The sequence below is a fragment of the Felis catus genome, chromosome C1, assembly GCF_018350175.1.
Source record: "Felis catus isolate Fca126 chromosome C1, F.catus_Fca126_mat1.0, whole genome shotgun sequence".
In the NCBI taxonomy this organism is placed as follows: Eukaryota; Metazoa; Chordata; class Mammalia; order Carnivora; family Felidae; genus Felis; species Felis catus.
Window position 1 is genome coordinate 143,091,618 of NC_058375.1, and position 12,877 is coordinate 143,104,494.

At 35.3% G+C, this 12,877-nt stretch overlaps 1 protein-coding gene across 11 annotated transcripts in view; it reads right to left on the bottom strand.

Moving 5' to 3' along the window:
* Nucleotides 1–1,105: 1,105 nt before the first annotated feature.
* Nucleotides 1,106–12,877, bottom strand: part of PRPF40A (pre-mRNA processing factor 40 homolog A) — a 54,150-nt gene continuing 42,378 nt past the window's right edge. For 7 of the 11 annotated variants that reach the window (XM_045033828.1, XM_045033829.1, XM_045033826.1 and 4 more), the window contains 11 exons: nucleotides 12,460–12,593; nucleotides 8,430–8,544; nucleotides 8,166–8,269; nucleotides 7,937–8,053; nucleotides 7,479–7,616; nucleotides 7,048–7,143; nucleotides 4,821–4,907; nucleotides 4,636–4,732; nucleotides 4,482–4,543; nucleotides 3,520–3,651; nucleotides 1,106–2,153 (listed from right to left, as the gene is read on the bottom strand). In XM_045033828.1, coding sequence (XP_044889763.1) covers nucleotides 2,061–2,153; nucleotides 3,520–3,651; nucleotides 4,482–4,543; nucleotides 4,636–4,732; nucleotides 4,821–4,907; nucleotides 7,048–7,143; nucleotides 7,479–7,616; nucleotides 7,937–8,053; nucleotides 8,166–8,269; nucleotides 8,430–8,544; nucleotides 12,460–12,593 — 1,175 coding nt within the window. In that variant the 3' untranslated portion in view covers nucleotides 1,106–2,060. The remainder of the gene's footprint in view (nucleotides 2,154–3,519; nucleotides 3,652–4,481; nucleotides 4,544–4,635; nucleotides 4,733–4,820; nucleotides 4,908–7,047; nucleotides 7,144–7,478; nucleotides 7,617–7,936; nucleotides 8,054–8,165; nucleotides 8,270–8,429; nucleotides 8,545–12,459; nucleotides 12,594–12,877) is intronic. The other 4 variants (XM_045033827.1, XM_023259330.2, XM_023259329.2 and 1 more) reach the window with 1 other exon arrangement.

The following is a 12,877-nucleotide window of genomic DNA, read 5'->3' on the forward strand; positions in this document are numbered from 1 at the left end:
TTAAAGAAAGCAAGGATTATAGTCACTTCAGTTATATCTCTTATAATAAGGATATTCTATTTTGAATTGCAATCTCAGTAGTTTTGTTTTTAGGTCAAATAATTTTCATGGATGAACTACAGAGAAACTTGAATTTGTATTAAAGGAATGTGAGGTGATAAGACAGTACCTCTAAGAAATACAGAAATCTATTTTGAGGACATGCTAAAACATATCAATAGGTTTTTATTTAAATAGAAAAATTAAAACTTAAAAAAAAACATCATTCATGGAATTAAAATTTTACAGATTCTAAATTCTCTTGTGAAACACCACTAGTACTTCTGCCAGTATGATATGCACTTTAAAGATTTTACCACTGACTTCCATGTCAAGTGTTTGACATGATTAGTGATATTACCTATCATTATGAGACGTTTGAAAATTAAATCTAGGCAACTCCCTATTGCCAAGGTTGTTATATGTTTTGGTTCCAATATACAATAAGAGACCAACCCTCAAGTAAGCAACTTCATTACTTCACATATTCTAAGGATGTTCTCATTTTCCACAGTCCTGTCAGTTTTCACAGCAGAAAAATGACTTGGCAGAGTAGAAACAACTTTCCCACCCCCTTTTTCTTGAGGCTTGAAACAGTGGGCAGGGATGGGAGAGTAGTCCTGGTCATTTCATTAGAATGGTGAAGGAAAAATAAGATGAACTTTTTGCTCTTCTAAATGCCAATTGAAATAGGATTGCTCCAAGTGTCCAAAATAAAAAAATACATAATGCCAAAGACTATGTGCTAATATTTACTTATTAAAAAAATCTCCTGCACTGAAGGAAAATAGTATAAATTACATTACCAACTTGCAAAAGTTAGCATGTAAAGAGTATTCTAGCTTCAAACCACTGCCTCTCTAAAGTTTTCTATAGGAAATTTGTAGATCAAAAACAAATTATAGGGGCTTCAAATGTACGGATTTATAATATTCTTAAATATTAAAAAGGTAAAGTAACCTAGCTATATGGGTAAGATGAAGCAAAATTTCAAGGATTTAGTATCTTGAAATGATAATACAATTTTCTTAGAGCTGAGTAGTTTAAGTAGAAATAAATACTAGTACACGCTAGAAGAGAAGGTTTAATAATTGATAAAAATGTACAAAAATATTCAAATCAGAAATGCTTTAGAATGTGTACCACGAAGTCAATACTTCTCAGTGAGTAGGGAAGATAAAAGACTTCCTCAATGAAAAAAAGCAAGAGAAAAGATTGGATTTAAAAAAAAAAAAGACAACTGTTAAAGAAAATGTTTAAGTCAACATTGATTTTTGTTTCAGACAAGGATATTGCAACTATCACTTAAAGTTTGGTGGCACATTCTTTAGTAGGTCCTTAAGGCAAATATATTTAAACTAATTTACAATTTGATTTGATGTTATCTTTTTAAACATCACCTCAAAATAATGCCCTCACGACAGCCTTTTTAAAATGTACTCCGATGTTTCATAAAAAATAATGGTGGCTTTATTATAGTAGGTGCTCATTAGCACCACTATAGTTAAGGGTCTACCAGGTTTCCATTATGAACACCTATTTCTGAGTTCACCATAAAAGATCGTATCAGCTTTAACCAGTTGGGTAGTGCACAAAAAAGCAGTTTTGTCAGTTGCTGGTGCTTTTTTTGTACTACTAAATATCAAAAAATTTTTCGTTATATCTTCAAAATCCAACTTCTATAAAGTAAATCAAATCGCCTCATGACTTAGACTTCAGAACAAAGTAGAGACATCTGCAGTTATCAGTAAATTGCCACCTTTAATCCATCCTGCAGTGCCCTATGAAAGGGTCTCAGAAAGACAGTTATGACCGTATGAAAATATGATTCTTGATACAGAATCAAAAGTTATTTTCAATTTCCTTTGCTTTTATAAAGTCCACAATAACAATACTTAAATGCACTTTTTTTTTTCCTGTGATATAATTAAAACCCAGTGTTATTTCAATTGAACTTTAAAATAGAGTCCCTGGTCTGAATTAGACTTTAAATCATACTGTAAACATATATTTGGTATAATTTATTGATCATCATCCAGTTGCTCCAGAAGGGTCCTTCTGCGCTTTTCCAATTCCCCTTCACTCAGCTCACTGCCAGAAGTATCCCAATTCCCCTGAAAGACATTGTATACAATTACATTTAATGCCAGTGCTCAAAATATTAAGTAGTATTAAACCTTTTAAAACAAAAATCCAAAATTTATACGGATTCTTTTCCATAGCAACAAACCCATCACACCAGTTTAAGGAATGACCTCTTTTCCCAAAAGTCTACCAATGAGCTGCTCACTACTCCTTGGTTTATTAGGGGAGACAGAACAAACTTTTAACACTGGTTACTTTTCCTTTCTGTTACACCACTGAATATGAAACATCTTGTTTCCATTTAATGGGAGGAGGGGGGGGTTCATTACCTAAGGCACTATATTCCTTGCTAATTTTGCAGATTCTAGGTCGCCTTATAAGGTGTTTTATATTACAGAAAAGTATTATGCTTTCAGGATACTATCCTCAGATAAACATTTAAGATTTATGAACAGGACAACACTAGGTTAAAAAGACTAAAAATTAGTATTTGTGAAAACCTTTAGAAAGTGGATAATTTACCTATTCTCCTTCCCTTCAGAGATTTCATTGAACTTACTACAAAGAAGAAACTATTGAACTGCTTCACCAAGGATGTGCATTAGACTCACCAGGGCAGCTTTTTAAAATTTTTTAATGTTTATTTTTGAGACAGCATGCAAGTGAGGGAAGGGCAGAGCGAGGGGGGACAAAGGATCTAAAATGGGCTTTGTGCAGACAGCAGAGAGCCCAATGTGACTCAAACCCACGAGCCATGAGATCATGACCTGAGCCAAAGTTAGATGCTTAACTGACTGAGCCATCCAGATGCCCCACCAGGGCAGCTTTTAAAAAGAACTTCTGTTATCAACTGAATCAGAATATCCAGAGGGAGGAGCAGGGTATTTATCTACACAGTTTAAATTCTCCACAGGTGGATTCAGAGACATTATTCCTGCTAAGTCCATAGTATTTGTGGAAAGAATGGCAAGGCTAAGAAGGCTTATGTTATTGTGCTGTCATATATGTATACACACACACATATATATGGGAAACTGAGCAACTATTTATGTAATTTGATATTAAAATGTTAAGTTAGCCTTGTAGTTAATCTCCTATCCCTTTGCCCTCACCTCTTTCCTCATAATGATTACTCCTAAAAGTTACTGGAATACTACCTTTTGAAACTGGATTTGACAGTAACAACTGTGCACACCTGGAGGGAGAACCCCAGAACTGAGTCTCATATATTCCTTAAAAAAATCTGACAGAAAACGTACAGTGGTACTTCTTAGAATTACAAAGAAGACCGTATCCTTTCTTAGTGTGTTAAAATAATAATCATAGAAGATTTTCTGAGGAATATCCATTTTTATATTTTGAAAACACAAGTATGAAATAATTCTGAATGCTTACAGAATCCTTTCCAGTCTTTTTCTTAGGTGATTTGTGTTTTGATTCTGATCTTTGTCTAGTTCTGTCTTTTTCACTTTCTCGGTCTTTTTCTTTTTTATCCTTGTCTCGCTCAGCATCAGACTCTGGAGAGTCCTGTGTAAATGAAAAATAAAGTTAACATTTTGATGAAGATACCAATCATTTTTAAAATATCCCACATATAGGTAACATATAAGAACATCCATGTATTATAGGGCATGTGTTCTTACTATGGTGAAATTTGGAGGGCCTTTTCTTTGGGAAGGATGACATTCTAATAAAGTAACATCATGAAAGAGCTTTACTAAATTAGAACAGAAGGCACACAAAATGGGATTTTATCTATTATTATATAAATGCAGACGAACATGACATTTTTTACCAATCCAGTAAAATGTTCAGATATGTACACAAGATGCTGTGATTAGTTTAATCATCTATTAGGATGACTGTAATATAAAATTCTCTCCTCAAAACTGCAACTGACAAGTAGTATTTAAAGTATACCGTCACCACCTAAATAAGTGGTCCTTAATTAGATACGTGCAAATTTAAGTGAGCAGCATGAAGAAAATAGCTCCTTAGGTATATCTTGATGCATATGTAAAATTAAGAATGAGGAGCAGAGGAAGCAGCCAAACATTTAAATCTGTGATTCTCACCATAGCTGCATCACATACATACACACTTGGGACTTTCTCTAAAATTACTTTAAAAAGCCAGAGTGGGAATCTTAACACTGTTGTGTGTGTATGTGTGTTTAAAGATTGCTAGAAGGTTTCTAAGATAAAGATTAAGGTGAAGACAAACTATAAAATTCCTGAGTCAGGTGTCCACCTGAACTGTGCTGGACTGCACAGGACCAGACAGAAGAGTTCTGTTGCCACTGAACAAGTTAAGGGCTAATGCCTAGGTGTAGTATAAAAAATTAAAAACTTGCTTACAGATTTATGTCTCCTCTTCTTGCTTTTCTTCTTATGTTTTTTTGACTTCTTATAACTTCTCTCTAAGCAACATGAAAAGAAAAAAAAAATGTCAGAATATGAGGATATACATCCCAGTGCCAATGATTCTAATCAAGTTAAAAGATACACTTACCAGATTCAGCACTAGAAGAATGTTCTGAAGCAGACCGAGACTCTGATCGCTGTCTTTTTTTCTTTGAGTGGCTGTCATCATCATCTGAATCTGACCCCTACATAATTAATACACATAATTTCATTCATAATGTTGCTAACAAAAAGTTCAATACACTTAGGGTGCCATAATATTAACTTCCTTACCGATCTAGAGCGGGAACGTTTCCTGTGATGTTTTTTAGATTTTTTAGAATGTTTCTTGTTCTTTGAATGATGATGTTGACATTCATGCTACAAGCGTAGGAAGAATTTCAAAAGTTTACATTTACTTTAGACAGCAGATCATAAAGAATTTTGAAATGCTATACAAGTAATTATTAGAGTAAAAACCTCATTTGTTTTGAACAAATTTAGGACATACTTCCTTGCAACTGTGAAGAATTAGCAATGTTCTGTTTGATCTCAATCATCCTTCCTGTGCCCACTCGTTTCACCATCTAAACACGGCAAAGTATTAATAAAGAAAGTGTCCTTGGGGCGCCTGGGTGGCTCAGTTGGTTAAGCGACCGACCGACTTTGGCTCAGGTCATGATCTCACAGTTCATGAGTTCAAGCCCTGCGTCGGGCTCTGTGCTGACAGCTCAGAGCCTGGAGCCTGCTTCAGATTCTGTGTCTCCCCCTCTCTCTGCCCCTCCCATGCTCATGCTCTGTCTCTCTCTCAATAATAAACATTAAAAAAAATTTAAAAATAAAATAATCTGCAGAGCAGTCCACCTGCTTTCAACAAGGATGAAATAAAACAGCATTTAGATAGTTTTTCTGATGAATCTGGCTTTGTTTAGCAAGCTAGGCTTGGCACCATGAAAAAGAACTACCTCAGAGCCATCCTTGACCTAACATGAACGAGGTTAGTCTCAGAATAAAGCAAAATCTATTCCTTTTTCTCTGCACCCAAAGAGCATTCCCTTCTAGTCAAACTCAAGATCTCCAAAGGCAATCTAACTCAAACACCACATGAAATCAGAAAAGGAAATCTTGTCTTTGTGGATTTTAACTCACTTATTAATGCTGCAGTAAAAGCTCCTTGCCTCCAAACTTACCTATGGCTTTGAAAATAATTATGCTTCAGTTTACAAGTAAGTAAAAGATTTAGCTCAAAAGGGAAGCTCCTTTTACTGTGGTCATTGAATGCTAATTCCTCCTCCTTTTCCAACTCAAAGGCTCAGATCACTGGGGTCCCAAAACTTATTCCAAAGTGACTGGCTCCTCCCTATGCAATCATCTTCAGCTCCATTTGAGACCTCACCACTTTACTACCAGCATACATCACCAAAGAATCCTGTTCATGATTAGGAACTGGGGGACAATGCTAAGACACTAGCTACAGTAGAACTTCTCACAATCAATTCTATTGTAGCACTTGAGAATCTTGTTTGAATGACTCCGATGCCAGAAATTCTGACATTCTGAATTTCTTACAAGCTCCCAGGTAATGCAGATACTGCTGCTCTGAAACACACTTTGAACAGAAAAGATCTAGAGGCCTCTAGGACTAGATCGAAAGGCAGGTGGGAAATAAGAAGGGTGCACTGCTGTCAACATTGAAATTCATCAAGAACAAGAAATCCAAAGAAACAGTGAACAATTAAGTGACCTGCAGTGCCCAATGACCACACCATTCAACACTCTAATGTTAAATAAATTCCAGCTTTCAGCATGTTATAAAGGATCACTTTACATAACTGCCAGGATAGGGCTGTTAAAAGCACTGACCCTAGAGTCAAACAGTCTGGGCTAGAATCCGTTCCCTGCAAATTACTTCTCTTTACCTCAGTCTGCTCATCTATAACTTCAAAGGGTTGTTGTGAGGACTAAGTTCATGTATGTAGTATTTGCAAAACCATTAGAACAATGCCTGGACCCACATAGGCACCAAATAGGATTATTCAGCATTACTGGCCAATTTAGCATATTTACTATATATACATACCTACCTGAAATCTTCATCAAAATACTCTTATTCAGCTAATGGAGTAACTTACTACTTATTCCATAATTTTCCAGACTTCCCTGAACATTCAACACATCTAACATAGTGTAATATTGAAATGTGTGCTTAAAAAGCTGTTTAAGTTTTCTTTAGGTTTACCGCTCATTCTAGGAGGCTGCTAAATTGTTGCCACACAGAAAATATGAAACAAATATAAACTGTCTCTAAAACAAATCTTTACAATGACATGAAAGCTTAGTTCCTTTGGCTTAAAGGCAGTTTCTATGGAAAAATCAATCCTTAACCATCTTAGCATTACCTAACATTTATATAGACATTTATGTAGAGGCAGTATAATTTAAGAAACATACTTTAATCTTTTTGTTTATAGTTTTATGTATTTTGTAATAATTGATTCAATTATGAGAATACTAAAATTACCTCAAGCACATGCATAAAATCTTTAAATATTCGTTTTCTTTCAGACTCTAGAGTTATATCCTCAAATGCTGGCTCTTTTACAAATCTCTCCCGGATCTGAAAAATTCAGATATAAAATGAATACATAAATAACAAGAAAAGTATACCAACAAGACTAAAAAGAATCACAACATCAAGTGGTAACTGTGACAGCCTCATCCCCTCAAAACCTATTAGATTTCTTTTTTTCTGAAGTCCAAGCCATTTTTAATAAATATTCCTAAATGCAGGGTCTGAGCTGACTTTATACTTTGAAAACATTCTGAATATATTTAATGTATATACTATAAGTAACTTTTTTGTGGCTATAAAATGAGAAGGAAATTAAAAATATTTTTATATTCAATTGTAAAGGAAATGAATCATGAGAAAAATTTTACAATTATACATACATCTTCCCAGACAGCATCCAATTCTATTGGAGGAGTAGCTTGTTTCAACATACTCTTAAACGCAGATTCTTTTCGTTTCATCTTCCGAGCCTCCTCTTTTTCTCGTTCACGTTCACGGGCTTCTGCTTTTTCTAGTAACTTTTAGAAAATCATATTTAATCAGTTACAATAGTACAGCTGAAATAATTCATTATTAATTTAAGCATTCTCCCATTATATATAAGTTACGGGCCAATTTATAATACCAATTAATTTGAGCAAAGGAAACTTCATCCTTATCTATTTTCTTTTACTTTACTCTGAAAGACTACTACTCAGTGAAATCCTACTCATGCTCCCTTATTTCAGTAGCCTACAGCTTAAGTACTTCTGGCTGAATATATTAAAAACTGTACTGAAGTAATGATTTAGAACACAAGTAAAGCTAGTTGTTTTTCATAGAAAAGTTGAAAACTTACACTATTGAAAGCCAACTTAATATTTCCGGCATCTAATGTGGTTGATCTTTTAGTTGAACTGATTATGGCCACGAAGTCTTCAAAAGTAGTATTCACTTCAACTACAAATCCTTTATCCTAAGAAAGAGAAATCTTGTTAACACTAATAATACATATAAATCAAAGGAACACAGTATCAATTTTTAAAATATACCGCATATTGACAATAAATAGTAAGTGTACTGTTTACCTTTAAGATGTCTTTTATGATCTTCTTCTCATCATGATAACGTGCTTTAAGATCCTCAACATAAAACTTGAAAAGGTCAAGTGCAGTTGATCCTAATGAAAAAACTAAAGAAGTCAAAAGCTAGCTCTAACCAAAGAGCTGCAATTACTTTTTTGTTTATAAAACAAAATAAAGCACCCCTCCATTCCCCAACACAACCACTTGCTTCTCTGGCCCATTCCAACTACTGTCATAACCATAAATAGGGAAAGAAAACAATCTCACCCGGCTGACCAAGCATATTAGTGAATCTGATGTCGGAACTAATTGTTGGATACAATTCCATCCAAGATGACATAGAATGCAGTTGTCCATGTTCGTGCAGTTCATCTAAAAATATCTGGGGAGGGAAAACCCAACAACAAAAACCCATTATACTGAAAAATCATCTTCAAGGACCTTAGAAATATTACTGTAACATGAAAACACTTTTATTAAAAAAAATTTTTTTTAATGTTTATTTATTTTTGAGAGAGAGAGACAGAACGAGCGAGGGTAGGGCAGAGAGAGGAAGACCCAGAATGTGAAGCAGGCTTCAGGCTCCGAGCTGTCAGCAGAGCCCGACGTGGGGCTCGAACTCATAGACTGTGAGATCATGACTTGAGCAGAAGTAGACACTTAACTGATTGAGCCATCCAGGTGCCCCGAAAACACTTTAAAAACAATATTTGAAACTCTTGTACCAATGTATCCCAAATATGTTTAGGTACAAAGAATACTTGCTCTCTCATGGAAGTAAAATCTGCTTTTAGGCAAAAAACTCTTTCGCACTTCAAAGAAAAGGGTCTTTGAAAAGCTACATTATTTTTCCAAGGTTCAGTTTATTATCCTTTTAAGATGGACATTTCAGTTTAAAATATATATATAAAAGTTAACTTGAAACATTATTATTTGTATCTAATGATGTGGCTAAAGAATGTGTATGCATGTTGCCTGTAAAATACACTTTTTGTTTTTAGACACAGTGCCCAGTGTATCCTAGGTGTTTTGTTTTTTTAATTAACAAATGTGGGCCTGCCTCTAAAAGGATGTGTATTACTAAAGTGATACATACAGTAGTCTGAAGAACCAAAATTCAACCCCATATCCCATATTTGATTTTAAAACCTATTTCTTCTCTTCCATGTCAATTTTATATCTCAAAATTAAATATATGCTTATTCCAATTTGTTCATTATTATTTTTTTTTTTTTTTTGATTTTCAGGGCAACATATTGAAAATTTTGTACTCAGCAATTTCCACATTTCCTGATTCCCCAAATCCATATGGAGTTTATAAACAAATGTCTCCAAAGAACTATGCCCCACCCCCCTACAAAACAAATTAAAAAACAAATATGGCCCAAAATTCTGCTCCTGAAATTCCTATACCTACACTGTTCAATACAGTAGACCCAGGTCAAATGTGGCTTCTAAATACTTGAGATATGGCTACTCTCAATAGAGATATGCCATCAGTATATAACTGACAACGATTTTGAAGATTACCAAAAAATATCAATTTTTAAACATACTGATTCCATGCTAATATTTTGGATATATTAAAGATTACTGAAATTAAAAAATAATACAAAAATCATATATGAGGCATACAAATTTTTACTGGCCACCAATGCCCTGAGGAAAACCAGACACCTCATCAATTACATCAAACAGGAATGGATGCAAAACCAATGTAACATGCTGACACCAGTTATAGAAACAGTAATCAGAAACCATAGCCATATTTTAGGCTTGACTAAAAGACCCACCTGGAGTTTACATCAGGATTTCCCTTTTATATTCTCCAGTCCTAGTACTGACATAGTACATTCTATTTTCTATGACCCAGATTTCCTTATTTTTATTGTATTATTATTTTATCATACAGGTCTCTTTTTTTAAACTACTGCAAACCCTTCATAAGAGGTATTAAAAGTTCAATGGTTGCAGAAGAATATTAAAAGACTTAAAAATATGTTCTTCCCTTCTTCCCAGGCACAAGGCTGCTCACTGAAAATGCAGGTTTTCCAGTATTATTTGTATCTAGTTGCAGCCATGTGACTAAATTCTTAGAAGCTGAATATGAAGAAGAGTAGAACTTCTACATCATCGGCTTTAAAAAAACAACTACAACAAACAACACACACACACAAAACCCCAAAAACAATTGCCCTTGCAACTTCTTCCAAGCTGAAATGTGATAAACTGGACAATATAGTCCTAATCATGCAAATAAGGCTAATGGGCTAGAGCAATTCTCAAAGCATGGGGCTATCACGTGGAAACCTGTTAGAACTGTAAATCCTCAGAATCCACCCAAGGCCTACTGACTCAAATTCCAGGGGTGAGGCTCAACAAATCTGTGGTTTTAAGAGTCCTATAGGAAACCACTACAATAAAGGAACCCACTAAGAGGAATAAATATTAAGTTTTTATGGAATGAGGACTAAAATAATGCTATTGGCCATGGCATTTAAGATGGCTGATGAGCTTTGGCATGACAATAAGAGTTTATTTAAAAGCCCCCTTGGGGCGCCTGGGTGGCGCAGTCGGTTAAGCGTCTGACTTCAGCCAGGTCACGATCTCGCAGTCCGTGAGTTCGAGCCCCGCGTCAGGCTCTGGGCTGATGGCTCGGAGCCTGGAGCCTGTTTCCGATTCTGTGTCTCCCTCTCTCTCTGCCCCTCCCCCGTTCATGCTCTGTCTCTCTCTGTCCCAAAAAATAAAACAAAACAAAACAAAACAAAACAAAACAAAACAAAAAAAACGTTGATAAAAGCCCGCTAGGTGGGGTGCCTGGCTGTCTCAGTAGAGCATGTGATTCTTAATCTTGTGGTTTTGAGATGGAGCCCCACACTGAGCACAGAGATTACTTAAAAAAAAAAAAAAAAAAAAAAAAAAAGGCCTTTGGGCGATTCAGATGCACACTAAGTTGTTAGAACTACTGCTTTAGGGAACAGCAATGTACCCTATGCTACACCACACTATTATCATTAAAGAAGAAATACACTTATTTAAGCCACTGTAACTTAGCATTATCTTAATACAGCATTTAATAGAAAAGATCCTATAGTTAAGACTGCAAAGATTCAAATTCTGGCTCCATTGTTCAGTTGTCGAATTTGGGTAAGTTTCTTCACCTCTATGAATTCATTTCCTTAACTATATAAATGGACATAACAAAAACAGTACCTACTTTTATAAGACTGTTATAAAAATTTAAGTGACTGGGGTTTCTGGGTGGTTCAGTCAGTTGAGCATCTGCCTTCAGCTCAGGTCATGATCCATGGTTCATGGGTTCAAGACACGCAGCTCAGAGCCTAGAGCCTGCTTCGGATTCTATGTCTCCCTCTCTCTCTGCCCCTCCCTGGCTCATGCTCTCTCAAAAATAAATAAACACTACAAAAAATTTTAAGAAATTTAAGTGATTATCAATTTAAAAGGCATATCAGTAAGCAATCAATGCTAACTGCTATTAAGACAATTACTGAGGAGCGCCTCAGTGGCTCAATCGGTTAAGCGTCCCAACTTCAGCTCAGGTCATGATCTTGAGGTTCACGAGTTTGAGCCCTGCATCAGGCTCTGGTGCTGTTGGCTCAGAGCCTGGAGCCTGCTTTGGATTCTGCATCTCCCTCTCTCTCTGCCCCACCCCTCCTCCGCTTGCGTCTCTCTCTCAAAAATAAACATTAAAAAAATTTTTTTAAAGATAATTATTGAAATAGGTAATCTGGTGAAATATGGAACGCAAAAACTCATTACTCCATCTTATTCCCTATTAATGAGAGGATAAAAGTGGTATTTGGAGGTGAAAATGAGCCACTAGTCTATATAAAGGCTATACAATTTCAGTTTCTATGCACAGAATTATGGCCCATCCTCAAACTGTATACCCCACTGCATTCCTTCCCTACTGTTCTCTAGACACTAAAAATCAACTAACACGAATGAGTCATCACACCTATTTTGTTTTCAGTCTTCTCTCATGCTACTCCTCTTTCCCAAGTGAAATCTTAATCAGTTTATCAGTGCTCACCTTAAACAACAAATCTGCTACAGGCTTTTATGTTCCCCTGGCCTAAAATGGCTGCTTTCCTTAGGTGGATTCAAAACTAATTGTAGCACCTGAGATAAATGTGTACCAATCCTCAACAAAGCCTAAGTCAAAAGCCTAAGTTAATGATCTGGGATCAGGAGGTCTCAAATTCGTTTCTATCATTGTTCAAGCTCACTAACCACATTATGAAATTAAGCTAGAAAAGAGAATTTTGTAAATTACCTGAAAAGATTCTCTATTTTTACGCTGTCGTCTCCTTTCCCTTAGCAAACTCTTTTGTTTTTCTTCTTCTTCTTCCTTTTCTAAAGCTCGGATGTGTTCTTCAAAGCAAATTAATGCATCTTCTTTATCCATGTCTAGAGTTTTTTGAGTTAAAGAGAAATTAAAATGTCCAATATCAGTAAGATACACAATTTACATTAACTTCTTACAAATCCCAAATTCGCCTTTCCAAAACACTGTACTTAAAACTTGAATATGACTTGTCATCTAAATAGAAAATGTTTAGAAAAAATTCCTAAACACCCTCATTAAAAGATACCTTGAAGTTAAGGGTGAAATGAAGACCATGCACATGACATAATTAAGGAAAATAAAATGGTTACTGTAAAATTTGTCAGCAACATTAGAATTACCCAAA